This window comes from Ptiloglossa arizonensis, chromosome 9, assembly GCF_051014685.1.
Source record: "Ptiloglossa arizonensis isolate GNS036 chromosome 9, iyPtiAriz1_principal, whole genome shotgun sequence".
Taxonomy (NCBI): Eukaryota; Metazoa; Arthropoda; class Insecta; order Hymenoptera; family Colletidae; genus Ptiloglossa; species Ptiloglossa arizonensis.
The window spans coordinates 1,376,563-1,396,471 of record NC_135056.1 but is presented as its reverse complement, the minus strand read 5'-3'; the positions used below and the strand labels follow the sequence as shown (position 1 = coordinate 1,396,471).

The 19,909-nt window shown below is 33.6% G+C and overlaps 2 protein-coding genes across 2 annotated transcripts; one reads left to right on the top strand and one right to left on the bottom strand.

Moving 5' to 3' along the window:
- Positions 1–11,972: 11,972 nt before the first annotated feature.
- Positions 11,973–13,652, bottom strand: LOC143151430 (uncharacterized; the record flags this gene model as incomplete). Its single annotated transcript, XM_076320526.1, has 1 exon — positions 11,973–13,652. A coding segment is annotated over one exon (318 nt), but the record flags the coding sequence as incomplete, so codon positions are not given.
- Positions 13,653–15,624: 1,972 nt separating this feature from the next.
- On the top strand, positions 15,625–18,094 carry LOC143151257 (uncharacterized). The gene is made up of 2 exons (XM_076320230.1): positions 15,625–15,851; positions 16,913–18,094. The coding sequence occupies exons 1-2, from the start codon at positions 15,771–15,773 to the stop codon at positions 18,056–18,058; spliced, it is 1,227 nt and encodes a 408-aa protein (XP_076176345.1). The 5' UTR covers positions 15,625–15,770; the 3' UTR covers positions 18,059–18,094.
- The last annotated feature ends 1,815 nt before the right edge of the window (positions 18,095–19,909 follow it).

Sequence of the window (19,909 nt, the reverse complement as noted above, 5' to 3'; positions counted from 1 at the left end):
GTATTTGTCCCTGCCGAAATGTCCCTGTCGAAATGTAAACACACACACACGTCGGCTTGTGTAACTACACGAACATGTAAATGACTTGACTCAGCTCGAACTTGCAATCATTAAGCCACACGACGAAGACCTTGCATGATCCCGAAAGAGTGAATCAATGTTCGATATTTTCCTCTTCATTGAAAAGGGCCGAATTTCTTATGCGGCAACGAGCGGTCTCGCTCGCAGCGTTGCACATCAGTCGCAAATTAATCGCCAGGTTGAAATCACACATAATCTCGAGCAGTAGTCGCATGCAGAACATAGCCAGTAACAAGCAGTCGCCCGCGGAGACCCCGGGACGTCAAACGAGCATTTCGACACCGTGAAGAGAACATCTCTGTAACCCGTTAACTCGTAACATTATCTCACGTACTCTCACGTTCTCTTTCTATCACGCTTCGTGTTGAACGTGTTGTTCTACGTCGCTGCGCTACCTACTCTCCTACGCAGTTCATGGTGTGAAATCGTCATAAACCGTAATAAAGTAATCATGCAACCAACTATCGACGACCCTATCCAGTTAAAGATGACTCTTTAAAAGCGTAAGGTTTCCTTAGATTTTACGGTATACTCATTAATTACTATGTCAATGCGTTCAGTTAGTATTTTCTTATTATTAAAATGTAAAAGGGTAGTTTTAACAGATGTGAGATTCAACTCTAAGTCAATGAGATTGTTTTAATTGCCTCAATTACTCTCTTTAACATGTTCTTGCCTCTTTGGTCTGAATACATTTTTAAGAAGATAGCTACAGATTGTAAAAGGAGGTTTTGTCCTGGCTATCATATGCATAATCTACACCTTTAGATTGGCGGAGATTTGTTAAAAAAATCTTTCCACAAAAGTGACCTCGACTTTATTTTTCAAGGTTAACATTTTTTACAATTGCATTGCATTCTACTTATACAGGGGAAAAACTCGTAAAAAGAACTCAACTATTATCTTAAAAAATAGTAAAATTTATTCTATTTTTTTAACTTTATTAGAAACATAGCAAACAACAATTTTATCATTCCAATGATTTTAGTGTTTACCACTTCACATTGCTGAAAATATAATCAAAGAAGTGAAAAGTAAAATGCGATAATAAAGTATAAACATTAGTGATTAATCTTACTTTCATGTTATCTTCTGTTACTATTCGAGTCCAAAAAGCAGATTCATCTTAACTTTATATTCCACAGCAATTGTGCTTGTGCTCCAATAATTTGCCAACACATTTGTAGTTTAGCTTTTGTATTCTTGCGGATCTTTTGATGAAAACTTGACTTATTTTGCAACTGATACAAGGCTTCATTTATGCGGCGTTTCAGTTCCGGTGTAGTCCTTATTTGCATTCTCGAATTTTATACTAAAGCTTTTATCGCACCTCAAAGCAAAAAATCAAGCAAATTTAAATTCGGTGATCGTGGAAATCTCAATTTCGATGCCGATCGTCAACCTATTTAAAGCAATCCGAACATGCGATTTAAAAATTGTTGCACCGGGGCAATGAAATGCAAAAGTGCAGCATTGTGCATAAAAAATATTTGATGGCATCTGTCACGTGGTATTATAACTACTACAAAATAATAAACACTAGAATCATTAGAACGACAAAATTGATTGTTTACTATGTTTTCAATGAAGTTAAAAAAATAACAAATTTTAGAACTTTCTGGGAGAACGGTTGAGTTCCTTGTGCAAGTATGTTTTGCTCTATGAGTAGAATACAATGCAATCGTAAACAATTTTGATCTTGAAACAAATAGAAAAAATTATTTTTGCGAAAAATTTTTTTAACAAATCTTCACCGATCTAAAAGTGTAGAATATAGTACACCTGTGATAACTATGACAAAACCTTTTCTTACATCCTATATAATATGAATAGAAGAAAGATGAGCGCAATGCCTTGCGGATCTCCTTTATAAACCACCATATAGTTATCGCTGGTAAGTTCTGTAAATATGAAACTTTCGTGCGATATCTTATGAACTGGTTTATATGAGTTAAGTATCCTATGGAGGTCAACTTATCTAGGAGAACATCTGTGTTAACATTATCTGTTGAGTCACAAAATTGCTCCGGTTCGAAGTACCGAAATGTTGAGCGTTGTATCGCTCTGTTGACTACACTTTGACTTGACGGAGTGTAACCGAGTTGAGAAGATGGTTGAGTCATGACCAAGTGTTTAACTTGGTCGTTAACTTTGATTTATTTATATTATACGCGTTGTATTCCATGAAGGTGAAGGCGATTTGAGAAATGCATTATTTTCATGGAATGATAGTCTGTTAGGATCCGTTTAGGTCCAGAGAGGGTCTATCCTATCCAGAGTGACCTTCATCTTTTTGTTTGACTGTACACTCTTACTTCAGTTTTGTGACTTAATTGCAGCCCATTTATTCTTAAAAATTTTACATCTATTCCACAGGTAGGCGCGATTATTCCGAAGGTTTAAGCTTCCTTCAAGACTTTTAAAGTTTTCTTAACTTTGGCGACATTTTCTTTTTGTAGTTTATTAGATTGTCTACTCTCACTGAGTGCTCCCATTTTTTATAGTTACGAAGGTCGTCGTAACTTTTTAATTTTATCGCAGTCTAAGTCCCACCAGGGAGCAGTCTCCATGTGTCCGCTGTTGCCATCCGGAAGCTCAGGACGAAAAACACAACCCGGGACCCGAATGGTGCGTCCGTTCAAGTTTGGGGTTTGGTCTGAGACGTCTTCGGTAACGAATCTCCAACAAATCTTCGACGGCTATCTAGAGCCCAGGTTATCCTCCTCCATTTAAAGAGGGACCCTTTTGGAAGAAAGGCAGGTCCGCGGACTCTCCGTCCACGTACCGGCCCATTTATTTCCTCAACAATACGGGCAAACTCTTGGATAGAGTGCCAGCGACCCGCAATGTCGGGCAACTGTTGCGGAAAGGACCCAATCTGGCGAAATGCCAATTTGGATTTCGGAAGCGACGGTCAACCGTCGAAGCGAGACCTCTAGCCTAGACTGTCTCCCAAGATGAAGTGGCATTAACGGTGACGCCCAACATTGGAGTGAGAGAACATCGCAAATCGCATCGCAATTCTAATGCCTTCGATGCACGATGCGTGAAGAAGGGTGATAACTCCCACCGTACTACCTTCTTCCAATCCTCTCAGTCAGCAATTTATGGAATAAAATGTGGCTACGCTGCTCACACCCAATGTAAACTGTGAATGGATTCCTCCGTTTCATTTTTCGATTGTACATATGCATCTTATACAAAAAATATGTATAATAATTCCAATAATAGAATATTTATTCGTCTTTATTGTTTAAAATAAGGTAACCAGTTTCTGGAGGATTATTTTCTCAATAAGAAAAATTGTTATTACCGTTTTCATTTGGTATTCACTTTCCACGAAATAACTTGTACTTGAATTTTGTAAGTTGATAGTGAGCTGAATATAGTTAACTAAGTATGGAAACTTCGCACCCTTACAATAGGTATAAGAGGTTATAAAGCATCTATAATAATTTATCATCAATAACTAATTTCTATCTAACGTTTCTTGCAGAATTTAAGAATTTTTGTACAGATTTTAAATCTTTTAAATAAGCATTTAAGGCGAGAGCATCATAGTAAAACGTTAAAATACAAGTGAATTTTGAAAATTTTTCTATAAAATGTTTACCAAATTTTGTTATAAAAATCTTGATAAAACTTTTCGTCACTTTCCATATATATTCTTTAACATTCCATGATATAAAAATTTGTTGTTAAATTTTATTGGCTTCTTGTAATAATATAGGTATTATTGTCCATGAATCTTCCTATCGGCCTTGCTGATCGGCGTGTAGTCTAATAATAGAACACAAAATCAGAGTTGTTTGGTTGTAGAACTATGCATTCTATGAATTAACTTCTATTTAAAAAAATGCAAAGTTAATAATAAATTTTAATTACTGTTTCGAACATTCAATTTCGAGAAATTCCTTGGAAATTTCTTCGTATCCACAATCGCATATTATCTTTAATTTTGCATTTTTTAAAACAAAATTTAAGTTTATATGATGATTTCTTGTATTAGATTAAAATAAAAAGTGTCAAGCTGTACGCTTATCAACATTGTTGACGGGAAGGTCCATGGAGAATAACATTTATTACTTTGCAAGAAACTGATAAATCCTAACAAAAAAAGTTTTTACAAAACCTTTTTAGCAAACCCGTTGTTCGAGTCAAATTGATCTAAATAGCACCAGCGATAACACGCGCTGTGAGACGGTTACGTCTCACCAATATACACCAATGTGTCAAAAGTGGAATTGCTTCTAGTGAATGTACCACAGAGCGTGCATTGAAAAATTAAGAAAATGTGAAATTGGAGATGAGGTTATGAGTACTTAAAATGGGACAGCTTCTGACTCAACTGAACGCGGAGCGGCCGGCGCTATAATAGAGTACGCATTCAGAAAGCTCGAGAAGGATCGTCATAATCTATAAGAGAGATTGTCATGCTCGGCTGAAGGACGTGGAGGATTTTATATGCTGTACTCTCCTTTCAAGGCGGTTTTCTTTTTTCTTTTCGAAATTAAGCAACCCTTTAATAACCTATTTGAACTTATTTTTAACCTCAAAAGAAGTAAAGGAAGCTGGATTATGGAAATTACTGGAGTTACCGGCAAACAGACATTTTCAAGCAATAATGTTCGAAACCCAAAAAGAGAGACAAGAAATATTTACTGTAATCTGTTGATTGATGAAAATGCGGAGACGTAGATGATTTTCGTTTGTACTGCTAATAGGACTGCACTGGTGATAGGTTCCAGTTAGAGTTAGGAATGCTCAAAGGTGACCTTTGAAAAAGATGGCACGGGACAACTTTGCCCAACAAGTGGAATAAGAGGCTGCTGTTATTTGAAGCGCCTCAGAGAAATTGTAATGTAAGAAAACAAAAGTTATATTTTTAATTTTAACAAAACTTATTTTTGAATAAATTCTAATTATGCAGAATTTATTTAGGTAGAAATGAGTTTAAATGAATTCATACAGTCTGTCTCACAAAAGCGTGTTATTGATATTTTGGTGAATATGATTCTTTTCGTAAAAAACTTTATATAAATCGAATATGCATATAAAAACACTAATACTGTCTTACTTTAATAGTGAACCTAAACTCCTTCATTAACAATAATAGCTTGACATCTCCTTGGCACGTTTTCTCCATATATGACGAATTCGATCGATAAGGGTTCTTAATTTTAATATATGTTTGTTAGTACTACTTAAGTTTATGTTTCATTAAAGATCACACATTTTCGATTGAATTTACATCAGCGGACTTGGATGGGCAATCCAATACAGCGATGCCGTTTGTCGCTTTCCATTCCCTACAGATGTGACTTCTGTGTTTTGGATCGTTATTTTACAAAATCCATATGTTTTCGGTTTGGGTGAATCAACGTTTCACTGACGTAAGAAGTCTTTTTTCATACAGTTTTAACAGTTTCTGCGAATTTAGATTGTCTGTGAAGATGCACAAAGTCCTGAAACCATGTGTATTAAACCAATTCCAAACATGCACTTCTAACGGGTGTTCTACACTTCTTTATATAACTGCTTTTCCATGGACAGACTAAACATGTCTAATAGGATACCGAGCACAGAAAGAAGACTCATCGCTGAACATTATATTGCTCCACTGACGATGGATATTCTGATGAAGCCACGGCAAACGATTTCCAACATATCTTTTTGAAAGTAATGATTTGAATATTGTACTTCGCCATTCGACACCATGCTTTTCCAAATGACGTTTCAAAGTCATTATATTAATGCTCAGACCTTTCCTTGCCAAAAATGGTTTTCTCTCCCGCAACAAAAATGTTGGATTTTTAACAAAAGGTCTGAGTTTACCTGTATCTATCTACCCATTTCTTCATAAACTGTGATGACTTGTGCAGTAGTACAAGTATTTGACAAGTATTTTGCAGCATTTGCAAAACTCATTTTTACCGCTTTTGGGTAACTACACTTTTACACTTTTGGGAAATCATTTTACGTACGCAACACTCATCTCAGAAAGATCTATTCTCGACAACGATAGAAACGAATGTGAAAGAAACTTTACCAACACGTTCGAGAGGACCGTATCTGTTTAGATTAACATAGCCTCCACTTCAGTGGGTGTCAAGTTTCGAAGATATCGCCAACACGTTCTTATGGGACAAATTGTATTACTTTTAATAAGTACAAATTAATTCTTAGCTACAAATAACTTTCAAGATATTAATGATTACTAAAGACATTAAATTAAACTTATTTTTTGAATAAGAAAATCTCGCCGATTCAGCGTTAATAGATAAATAGTAAAGAACTTATTCTACTTCAACGCTTTCATTTAAAGGCTATGCTAATGTTGCTATGAATTATTTTATCTCATTCAATCTCAAAATGACTATCGTCGATCTTCGTCATCGATTTCGGCTAATAGCGAGCGATGCTTATAATGCTAGAGGAAGGTTAGTGGAACTTTAACTGGAGTGAGAATGTAAACACAAGAATGCCTTTTTCTCGCGGGTAAAAAGTTTATGCATCAAAATAGTATTGTGGTAATGCGTGTAAATGAAAGGAATTGCATGTGGTTCGAAGAGAATTTGAAGTGTTTGGAATAGACGAGGGAGTGAAGTGTTTTCGAGGCATGAAAGAAGAGCGATTGAGATGACGCCAGACTGAGAAATTTTGGGCGAACGTGACCAGATGCATAGAGTGAGAGAGAGTAAGGATTGGAATGAAAGGGAATGAATGCGTGTGCGAATATAAGGTGCGGGAGAAGAGTGTTTAAGGGCAGTCATTGTTGGAAAATTGTCGAAGTATATCGTATCGCGTAAAATAAGAATAGCATAGTCGGCGTTGAAAGCATAGTCAGCGTAGTTATTATTTGTGTGCTTTGCTAATGTTTTGTTCCTACTACTACCTCATTCAATACACGTATATCCTAGAACTTTATTCACCTTTATTTCATAATAACCAGTATTAGATAATTCCTACAATATTCAAAATCGATTTTCTCGTAAACAAAGTCTCGTACGAAAAAATGTTATCTTACATTCTTTACTTATTTCTTCGTGTGAAATCATTCCCTTTCTGGTTGTACCATAATTGCTACGGTATTCTGTATAGATTCTTATAACTATGTATGCGTTTAATCAAAATTTTGTTTGGGTAAACTCTATTTATATTTATTATAGGCCATTATAAGGATATTATAGAAAATATTTAGAAAAAATTGAATTTACTATATATCGCTACTACCGCTCTATATCAGTTCAGATAGTAAGATACGACAATTTATATAAGATGCTTAGATATACATAGTGATCTACATAAAGAGCCTCGCATGAACACTTTATGTGAACTCTTTCCGTACAATTAATACCTGTCAATTATTTTTGATTTTTCATTAAACTAAACACTCTCTATTCCTCGAAATAAACAAATTTCGTATTTTCATCGCGATTTTTTACTCAAACATACACACAGTTCAACAAAGGCTTTAAAATTGGCGAGAGTAAAAAGTAAAACATCAAAATATTTGAGATTAAATTAAGTACCCAGAAAGTCCAGCATTTATAAAGGTGAATACCGTTGGCAGTGGCTGCTTGCTTTTCACAGATTCACTTTTCCCAGACATTTTCAGTTATTTTTTAAATCTTCGGCAGTGTACTTATTACAAGACAAATTTATAAATAAAAAATTTTTCGGAAAGCCTACAGTCGACACTAGAAATGTAGAATAAAAAATATTCACAAAAATATTGACATATAAAAATTCTTTACTGCAGATACGCGGATGGAATCATAAACTGTTTAGAGAAATAGTTAACCTTGTGCGCATCAGATGTCATATATAATATTAATTAACATTGTAACGATAGAATATCGACTTGTTGAATTAGAAGATAATTTCACGTATTAATTAAATCTAAATAGAGTTTGAAATCAAAATATTATTCTACTGTATATTACAATATCACCAGTGTATCGAAAAACTACTAGATACAATAAATGTTTGGAAAATTATCTTTAATATTAATACGTTTGATTTAGTTTAGACCATCATTACATTAATTATTACAACAAAATGTTAAAATATAAAATAACATTACGTAAGTTATTGAGACAGTAGTACTAAATACAGTAATGCTTGCATAAATTTTAGTAGACTTGGGATGATGTTTTGAGATCGCTCATTTGAGCAGTTTAAATTTATGTTGCGATCCGCATCGACCTGGTTCGTGACGAGTGGCGGAGAGCAAAAGTAGAAAAACAGAATAGATGCATACAATTGATATTTAATACACAAACGTTTATTGAACGTTGAACTGCGTACAAAAAAATTGATAAAATTCGGAATACTAAGAGTAGCTAGCGCGTAGAACAGCGCGGAACAACGCACAAACTGAATGCAAGATCAAAAGAGAGTGTGAGAGAACGCGAGAATACTATCCGCCGGGTGGCGAAAATTACTATTCACGGTTGCGAAAGGACTTATTCAGTGCCCTAGGAACTGCGCGAGCAATAAAGCGACCGAAGCTAACAAGACTGCTTGTCGTCGCAGAAAGAATTCGCATCTTCCCGCAAAAGAAAAAGATCTATGATTGGGCCACGCTTCCGGGAACACGCGAAATGCCAGTTACGTGGTTAGGGCTATGCGATTACATATGTCCGCGCGCGTGTGTGTAATGCTGAGCGTGTATGTGTTCAATACTAAACGTCGAGAACAAAGACTGTCAAGGACTAGTGGCTTTAAACGATTTCTAGAACACTCGATGGAATGTTTCTGATTTCTTGCGTGGTCAATCCTAACAAGGATTGTTTTTCAGTAGCGTTAAACAAAGGTCTTTTAAGCAACCGTTCTCGAAATTCCGAGTACAGGACATTTGCAACGAACGGGGCGAACTGCGGCACTTTTTTTTCATGGAGAAATATTCAAAAGTGGTTAGGTGCTGTGTGTCGCTCAACTGTGGCCTCGTTGCCTTCCGGCAGTACTTAGCCGGTGTGCGGTCAAGCCTTGAACGGTTCGCGCCACGGCCGGTGCTTGTCCTGAGGGACCTTAACTCCAAGTCCGTGATTTGGAACTCCCCCAGAACGAATTGAAGGGCCGGATTCCTGGACGACTGGGTGACGGATTTCAACCTCCGCTTTATTAACTGGGGATCGAAAATAATATGCGAGCGACGCGGGGGAGGGTCCATACTGGACTTGACGTTTGGATCCCGTGGCGTCGTGTATATGGTGTTCGGGTGGGAAGTATTGGTGGGAGTGAAGACATTGTCAGACCGAGGAGCATTTGCAACGCGGCGATGCCTCGGGTCGATCCAGGATCTCGTCGTCGGGTTGTGTACTGGCAGTCGGGCGAAATCGAGGATTTGAAAACCACGCGTGTCTGGGCCCGACGCTAGTATATACATGCGCACCGCCATTTCGGCCGGCTTGGTGATGACGGCAGGCACCCGAGAGTGGTAGACCTGCATGAGTTCTACCGCGCGGTTCGCCGGGCTCTGCAGGTCGCCATCAAACGGGTCAAGGCCCATTGCTGGAAGGACCTCCTCAAGATCGTCGAACAGGATCCATGGGGACGCCCATACAAGATAGTGTTGAACAAATTCCTTCCATGGGCACCCCCAATCGCTGAAAGTCCCGATTCCCAGCTCCTGAGGGACGTGGTTAACTCGCTCTTTCCCATAATGGGTGAAGGCGTACCACGTGTCTCGACGAGCCTGACCACCTGGTCCGCCGAACTGAGAGTTACTATTGAGGAGTTGCCCACTGCCATCGGAAAGCTCGGACGAAGAACACCGCTACGGGTTTTGACGTGCGCCCGACCGGGTGGTCTTGGCTTAGGGCGTCCTTGGTTGCCGTCCTCCGGTAACTGTTTGACCGCTACCTGGAAGCCAGGCAATTTCCCTTCACCTGGAAAGTGGCGCGAATAGTCCTCCTTCGGAAGAAAGGCCGGTCCACGGACTCTCCGTCCACCTACCGACCCATCTGATTGCTCAACGATGCGGGTAAGTTGTTTGAAAGAGTGCTGGTGGCCCGCATCTTCGGGCACCTCAGGAACCGATGTTCGGTCAGCAGACTGTCGAGGTAAAAGCCATGTTCGGTAGCGAGGAAAAGTGGAAAGTCGTGGCCTCACACATTGATGCAATTCGGTTTCCGCTGGCTTCCTCCTCCTCCTCCTCCCCGTACGAGGATGGTTACCGTGGTTTAGTGGATAGGTCCCGTATCCGGTTGTTCAGGGTGCGGGGAATCCCACACTTCCCCCAAGTACTCCCCAAGGGGTCGGGGAAGCCTACAGAAGATTTCCTCTACGTAAAGAATAGAAAAAAATAGGTGCGCCATAAACAACAACTGCAAGCCTCTACAGTATTATATGTCAGTTTCATTAAAATCGGTGATTTACTTTTATGTGATGTCCGATGATGTTCATGAAATGGAAACAATGTTTTGGATTGTTATCTTTTTTAAATGTTCGATTATTTGACATTCTTTCTAATGTATACGGTAATATTTGTATACGAATCTAACCAACTTTTGACATTTTTCCAAATAAAAGCAATGGTTTTAGACAGCTATGCAGCAGTTTAAAGCACCAGATCTTACAATTAGGTGCCTTTCCACCATAATCAAGATTCGGAAGTCGATTAATTATTATTAAGTTTATGCATGAATTTTTAGGGCCATTGGTCGTCTGTTTTATTTACAAACAATTTGTATTCTTCCATCTTCAGCTCTCCACATAATCCTAAATATTCCTGATTGGAATCGAGGAATAATTTTTCTTTCAAACTGCCATTATTATAAAACGTCTATTGTGCTCTGGACTCCCTTGTATAATATTTTCAATTTTCTTGTAGAACTTCCCTGAGAATGACACTTTTACTTTCAATTCTAATTTGTGTTATTTTTGACATATTGAAATATTGAAGTAAACCGTGAATTACTCTCGCTTAAAAGTATGTGCAAATTACAATAATAACATCTTACAGCTATCTTATTTTAATGACAGTAAAAACATGTAGAGACGCTAAATTTTAGACAAGAGAGGGTCGTTGCAAGTTGCAGCAAGCGAAACTGAACATTGTCCCCTTGAGTGTCATAGGCACTTCTTATAATATTTATACGAGCTAGAGAAGCAACAAGTTGTAATGATCCGCTCGAATGCGATTTATTTTGATTATGAATTCTTTGGATAGATTTTTCGACGAGAATCAAGGTTTATTGAAATTTCTATTGAACTAGAGTTAGAAATAATTTTTCTGTTTAATGATCTCTTGTTCAGTGACCACGTTTATTCAGTTTCGTATAGTTGTCTTTTCTAGAGTTTCGTACATTTTGGTGAGTGGAATTTCGGCTACGTCGATATTACCGAGGTTTGCAGTCTCTTTAGCTAGGGTGTCGGCGACCTCATTGTTCGATATTCCTATACGAGACAGACTCCATAAAAATATGATAGAACTATTGTTTGTACTTTCAAGATGAAACCAATTATTTTCTTTTTTTTTATTATTTCGAGAATATACGGATTGATCTTTACACCTAATTTGATCGATTGTCGATAAGTCTATTCTTTTTATAAGCCGCGATTCTAAAATTTCGAAAATTTATTGCGGGAAAAGAATATACTTTTTCACATTATGTTTACTTCGCTAAATAGTACAAGTTATACCAAAAACATTCATTTACATGTTTATAAATAACGAACATATTTAGATGTTTCTATTCCAATTATAAAATGTAGAATCAATGCAAGGGAATATACCGTATAAAATGAGTAGTCTTAAAACTAAGAGAGGAATGTACAATGAAATGAACAATGAAAATATTCATGTTATCTTAAAACATCCTTTTAATAAACTATAGTTTATACATCCATATAGGAATAATAGGCAATATGAAAAACCAGAGAAGCAAATTTAAAGTAAATATTTATTAAATAATTGTTAAGTTTACAATGTAAAGTATAGTTTAGAAGTTAATAATTTAATAGTTTACAGTTGAATAGATAAGTTTATTTCTATGAGATAGGTATTTTAGCGTAGAGAAAAAAATAATTGAGTAAGTGCAAGGAATAAGCGTGATAAGGGGATATTATAAATCAAGTCCACATTTCATGGTTGTCAGACCAAAATAAAGATTATTATTATATTTACATATCTGTTGACAAAGTGTACTTTGTAACAGATAAAAACTTTTTCTATCCTCGGAAAGAATTTGTAGGATAAATTGTTTTTCCTCCTCATTTTTTCCCAATACTTTATTGTAATCTTCCATGAGCTTATCACCACGAGCAATATTTAATCCGTAATTAAAGTCGCTCTCATGTCCCCATAAATTAGGATCTATTTCTAAGTCAAACAGAATCTTTCAAAAAATGTATTTGTGTTTTGTGAAATGAAATGCTCAATTCTTGTACCGATATGGTTCTTCACATCTTCAGAATCAATTTTTATCTTTTCACAAAAATAGTCTTCAGATTTACTATTCATTGCTTCTATCATTTGCAATTTAGTACTTTTTCCTATCGTCTTATCAAAAAATGCCAAATCTACCGCTTCTGATGACAAACACCATAAATGACTAGCAAATTTAAACAGACCTACTTATAGTATATGGCTTACTCTTTCGTTAATATTTCGATATTCGTAGAGTTCTTTCGATAAATTGAAATCTTGACGTGGAGCTTCCACTGCTATTAGGGCCCTAATCCATACTTTCATCTAGTCAAAAATATACAAATATCTTGTATTACAATTTCTTCCTTAACACTTAAATGAAATTGTTTTTTTAAATAAATATATTTTTAATGCATAGATCGCTTTGACATCCACCAGGCGTGGTGAAAAGCTCCTGGAACTCGAAAGGACACATTTCTTTGTCCCACTCAGAAAAATAATTACTAATTCCAAAAACTCCCTATAATTGTCTCGCGGCTGTTTTTCTGTTTCTAAAATTGTAAGTGAAAATTCAATAACTTTTTGAGTTAATTCAGTTGGAATATTTTGACGAACAAAGTCTCTATTATTAATTCCTGCTACAAATTTTAATTTATCAATCGAATAAAGTCTACAAGGTAAATACAAAATCTCACTTTCAAGCTTTCATTCCGGACGAACACAAACTCCTTTGAATCGTTCGGTATATGATGATGTGGTGTGACATCAAAGTGTTCGCGCCTTGTTGGATGATCTATATTCTTGTAATGAATAATGGACTACAGTGGCTTGATCATCTCCACTGTTTGATGGAATTGTAGGTATGCCCAATAACAATTCAATGTCCCTGCAAGTAATTATAACTGCTAACCTTTAGACTTTTTCTGATCTTATTAAGTTGGTAAGGGTTTTCTGTTCCAACTGCATTCAGCTCCTGTTTGTTAAGTGCCATGCGAAATTTGTTTGCAAGTTCTACACATAAAATTGACCGATGGCAGTAAATTGATGTTCGATCTATTACTAGGACATCTAAGTTGTAATTAAGAACTTCCGCAACTGCTGCAATGATTCGGACACTGCAACCAAATTCAGAGTTATGACCTGCTTCTGAGCTTGTCTTTTTTTCGGGTTGTTCGAACCAAGTACATCCATATCTTCAAATTTAATATTTTCATCATCAGTCGAGGATTATAATATTTGACTGAATTATTTCACTGAAAAGTAACATTTATTTTACGAGAATATGAAGTCAAAGACGTAAAAACGAAATCACTTGAATATCTTGCTTATTTATAAACATATAAAAAAATGTTATAGGTAAAACTTGTACTGTTTGATGAAGTAGACATGTTACAAAGAAGTATATTTTTTTCTGCAATAAATTTTGGAAAGTTTAGAATCGCGAATTGTGAAAAATAAAAAATTCGAAATTTTATTCCAGTATGCATATAAAGAGTAAGAAGGCAAATTCAAAGAGGTACAAAAATTTGAGAAACCGATATACTTTAATGGAGAAAAACGGGTTACAAAAATAAAAAATGTTCAAATTCGATGTGCCACGCCTTTCCATTATCCAACCGTATCCAGATTTTGTTAGGTTTCTTTTTCGTCTAATAGCATAATTCCAGAGAGTGTCCCAAAAAAAATTTCTAGGTTTAAAAATAAGATCCACCCTACTGTACACATTACATATTTTTTACTTACAGTTAGGGTTTCATTGAACATTTGATTTGTTTATATAAAATGCCACGTGAAAAAATGTTAAATGCAGCCGAGATTAACTTAATTAATAATTTAAAGAACACAAACCAATCAGAGAAAAAATTGTTGAAATATTAGGGAAAAGTTGTTACAATTACTGAAAAAATATTATAAACCATGTCAAAAAATATCGAGGTGAAACTTTAAAAGTAGTAACTCCATGAAAAAGATGATTTATTTTAAAATATACATCAAATTCTGTAATGATAACATGGCAAATATCAACAGAAACCAACGTACAACTGAATATTAAAATCTGTGCATAGAATGATAAACAATTTTGGAAATTTAAAAAGGCGTAAAATAAAAAAGCAACTGTGACTAATCAACTGCTACGAACAGATGGTATTATAATTTGCAAAACAACGTGCTCATTAGTGTAAAAAATGGAAAAAAGTAATTTTTTCTGATGCAAAGTATTTTAATTTAGATGGATCCGATGGGCTAAATTACTATTTTCACAATTTGAGGAAAAAAGAAATTATATTGCAAAGGCAACATATAGGTGGCGATGGTATTATGATTTGAGCTAGTATAGGGTATTATAACGAAACGAATATTAAATTTGTTTCTATGAAAATGAATAATAAAACATATGTGAAAATTATCAATAAATAACTTTCAAAATATGTATATTAAATAACTAAACAATAATACATCATAGAATTGGGAAACATTGAAGAAAAACTATTTAACGTCGAAACTTTAAAAATATATCTTATCAATAAAATAAGTAAAGAAACATCAAAATCAATCAATTAATCAATTATATAAATTTCTCCTTAAAACAATGTTGAAGATTATAAAAAATAAAAATAGATATACACATCATTAAAAAATAATAAATATAAATTCTATTCATTGAAAAACATAACCTATCTTTTAGTTTCGTTGCACCCGTATTTGATGTAAACTGTTGTAGAATGATTTCTTTAATTCACGTGATTAAATACATAAGCCTTATAAATAAATAACTATAAATATTTATACTGATTAGAACAATAAAAGAAACAAAACATTCCAAGAAAGTCTTTCATTATTTAGAAATTACACGACCTGAAAGAAATGAAAACCAAAACACACTTGGTGCCACCTATTGGTACCGAACAAGAAATTATTGTACGATTACGGCGGTACATTTGATTTCTCAATATAAACTGTCATAAGTTCAATAAAATAATGTAAACAGTAGTCGTTTTTCGCATATTACTGTGAAACGAATATTCTTTAGGTATCTATGTCTATACAAAATTTGTATATACATCATTAGTTCTGAGAAACACTAAAAATCTAAAAGTATATAAAAGTTTCGCCGCGGTGTGTACACACATATCTAAGGAATCCGGAAAGTGGGACAAAAGTGACAGTTCAAATCCTCATTCTAATATAATAAACGCACCTTCGCTTTCACTTGAACTACTAGAATGTAATTTATAAACACTGTAAAGGTAAACCAGTAACTTCATTACTTTGCGTAAAGTTAAATATTTGTGATTTGGTTCATTTGATTTTCATGATGAGGTGTTCAAATTGGATTTTGAAAATTATTTGTCTGTATATATTTTTCATTGCATGCATCCAATCTGAGATTTCTGTAAGTAATTATCAGTATAACTCTATAAGTTCCTTTAATCTTTGTATAGATTAATTAAAAGTATTATCTCTATGCTAAAAGTTGTCTATACATGTCTGTTTAACTTTTCAATAAATAATAAATCAGTAAATAATTTGTATTCTTACTGTTAATTTTTAAATTTTGTTTTTATATATGTTTAAAATTTGATATGAATGCAAATCAGAACCCACAAGCTTTTATAAAAATGAATTATTATAAGCAATGAATTAAAAATGAATAATAAAGATGCTGGATAATAAATACAGTCTAAAATACATTTATTGGTCAATTTGTGCAAAACCTAAATACAAAGAAATTAATACGTGCAAAATTGTTAATATTTGTAATATTAGTACCTTAATGTCCTATACTGTATATTATTTTGTATGTAAATGTTTTTCTATAAATAATATTGATTATTCTAGTATTGGCCTGTTTAATAGTCAATTGTTAAAACTGTTTTCCAATTACAGTTTGTTAACTCAGTTCAACAAAATTAATAATTAGAGCACTATGTAAAGTGCACAGTGGTTTTTGTGGTATTTAATTGCGATATGTTATAAAAAAATTTAATATTTAGTTATTTGTTAAATATTAATAGATAAACTAAGTTCTTCAAAAATAATTTAATATACATTTTATAAAATGGAAATGTATTTTGAAAAATTTAGTTACTTAATTATGCAATTGTCAATTATGAGATTGATATTAGTAATTACCTTTCAAAATTCCATCAATTTACTTATATAAATAATAAGTCATTCAGAAAAATTATATGTGTGTAATATTGTTATAATTGAAAATTTAAATAAATAAATAATACTATGAATTATAAAAATTACTGTTAATACATTAACACAGTACTACAGTATAAAATTGTTGCTATATGTAAATGTTTTAAAAGTTTAATATTGGATTGTAGTATAATAATTTTAATTGAGGATTTATCACTTATAACAATAAGAAATATAAAAATAATTTAAGGAGCATCTGAATGTATGTTTTTTATGAAATTTATAACATATGAGTATATTTTACAGAGCACTGTAATTCCTATCAAGACAAATTTTTCATGTGTGGATAGAAAGCCTGGGTTTTATGCAGATGTTGTTACCAAATGTAAAATATATTACACCTGTGATGAATATGGAAACAAATTTACCTATCAGTGTCCAGAAGAAACTGCTTTTCGACAAGATGCTTTGATATGCGATCATGCTCATCTTGTTAAGTGTCAAGTACCTATTTCTCCTAATACAGAATATGTGAAAGAAGAGTACAATAATTCTTGTGTAAAAGGATCAATGGATAATACAAATTGTCAATTACTGTTTCAATCTTTGCAAGAGATGCAACGAACAAAGACGTATAGTGCAATGCAACATAAATTTGCATTTAGTTCACAGGAACTTCAGAAAAATTTTAATACAACAGAAGTAACTGAAAATAAAATAATTAAATATTTTCATCCACTACTAAGTCATTACAATTCCACAACAGATGTTCCTGTCAGTCATTTTACAAATATTAGAACACAATATGTTTCTCTTACAAATCAAAACCAACAAAGCAGATCAAGAAAAGATGAAAATTCTTCCATTTCAAGTCAAATTTTTAATGATAAGGTTAAATTCCATGAAAAATATGAATCTAATCAAAAGGATTATTTAAATCAAGAGGCAAATGATGCTTTATATAATTTTCTAAACTTTCCATTAAACTCATTTTCTGGAAATGTTCAGAATCAGCAAAATAATATGAATAATCATAAAATTACAAAAAATTCTCAAGATTCTTTAAAGTTATCTTTTATGAATCATAGAAATTATCCTTATACAGAGACTTTGAAATCTATACAAAAAAGTACAAAAATACCATCAACTCAAATTAGTACCACTTTAATGACCACAGATATACCTTTATATGCTCTGACTTTGTCTTTGAAACCGTTAGTACCAAGTGAACTAGAATATGATCCTTACTATCCAACATTTTCAACATCAACAGAATCTTATTATACTCCAAATCAGAATGACAAGAAACGACTACACATTAAAGTTTCTACTCAAACATTGTGGTCTAATACTCATATTAAGTTTCCATCTGTTTTGCCAGATTTGAATTCCTTAGAAGACATTGTTGATCGCAGAAAGCAGTTGTACATTCCTCGGCTTAAGTTTGATTAATTAAATATTTTGTTGATATAATAAAATGTGTGAATTTTCAAATTATTTTGTTTACTTATTTATTCCCAATTTTTATTTACACTAAATATTACATTCATATTCAATTGTAAAGTACAAGAAAAGGTATTTAAAGAAGTCACATGGCAATGTTGTTTTTTTTTAATTTAGAATAAGGTTATAAAACATGACCTGATTAATATTTGACGTATTTGATTTTAATAATATTTTGGAAATCTATAGATTTTAAATATTAGACAGTAAAATATATGTATTTGTTTTAATGTATCGTATAATGTTGGTAAGTTGGAACTTGGAAGGAATGCCGGTCAGATTGGTCGTAGTTAAATAATCCAGCATATTTGCACGGAAATGCAGAGTAGGGTTACACGTATTTTCACCATTGGTTGAATTGATCACATCTACTAGTTGAGACCTGTGCAGTCCCACGACAAAGAAAGCGAACAGAATGCTTTAAAATTGAATAGGATATGAATGATAGTTTCTTTTTTTGGTTTTTGGTATTTTTTTTTATAAAGAAACTATGCAACTTCTTGCACCAACGTTTTTCATCTATTATCTTTTAATAGTATTTATAAATTTTTACGATGAGAAATAGTCAAAATTAGTGGTAGTACAGAGCCTCATAGGCAATCGTGAACCGAAACAGTGTTTTCATGGTTTCCACGATTTTAGCCATTCTGTTTGTTTAAAGCAAAAAAGAAATAAAAAAGATTCTTAATCAGGATACATTTATCTATAATAGGTACCAAAAGGGCAGGAAAGCATTGATAATTAAAAAAATGGCAGTATTTTGAAGTTAAAATATCGATTTTTTTATTATTTTTAACTTTTGTAGACTAAAAAGAAATAGAAAAATAATGATTTTGACGTCATTGCGGTACGACCTATACCGACACATGTACAGAAGACACATGATAAATTTGAATAAAATCGATCAAATGCCTAGATCTCTTTGTGCAATTCGGGCTTCTTTTTGCAACACTTGTTATCCGTTGTTCCGATTCGATGTTTATCATGGACGTTTGCGTATATTTTGGCCTGCTGTCTAACAATTATGATAATCATTTCAGATATAACTTTCACTTGAAAAGCCTGTATTAAAGATGTCAGCAGTCAAAAATATTGCTATTTCAATTGTTGAGAGTTCATAATGAATGTGCTTTAGAGCAAACATCTAAATCAATGAATTCAGCAATCCATTGCTATTCTGGGTCTCCGTTCTTAGATATCTTTGTATCTTTATCATTAAAAGGCGGATCGTGTGTAAATGTACTCGATGCTCTTATTTATTTTGAATGAAAATGTGGTACCCATTCGTTTTTCCACATGACTTACGTACTCATTTCTTTGGACATTTTTTCACCATATGGATTAATATCTAAAATGCCTTTGTATGTTTTACTATTCCCATCTTCAATATATTTAATGTATTTGTTACGATATAGTTCTTTTTTGTGCTAAGAATCATTCTATGAATTATATGTTAAAGTATTAAACGTTCAAAGCGTGTATATAAGCAATGTTGAATATTTCCTTTACAGCACTAATCTCCATTTTGCCTGCACTACGTATGGTTTATGGTGCAGGTATCGTTGTAGATTTCATACCAGCTATCGTACTTGTCAACTACTTCGTTCTTCTTTCTCTTTCACATGCTGTATATTTAACATAAGCTAGATGTACTATTGATTACTTTTTTTCCGGAATTTCCGATTAGTAGTATGATGACAAAAACTGACATCATGATAAACTGAATTTTGCTCAACCGAGCAATATGTTTAACTACATTAATTTTAGGAGTTTGGTGATATGCTTTTACAGATGTACCCC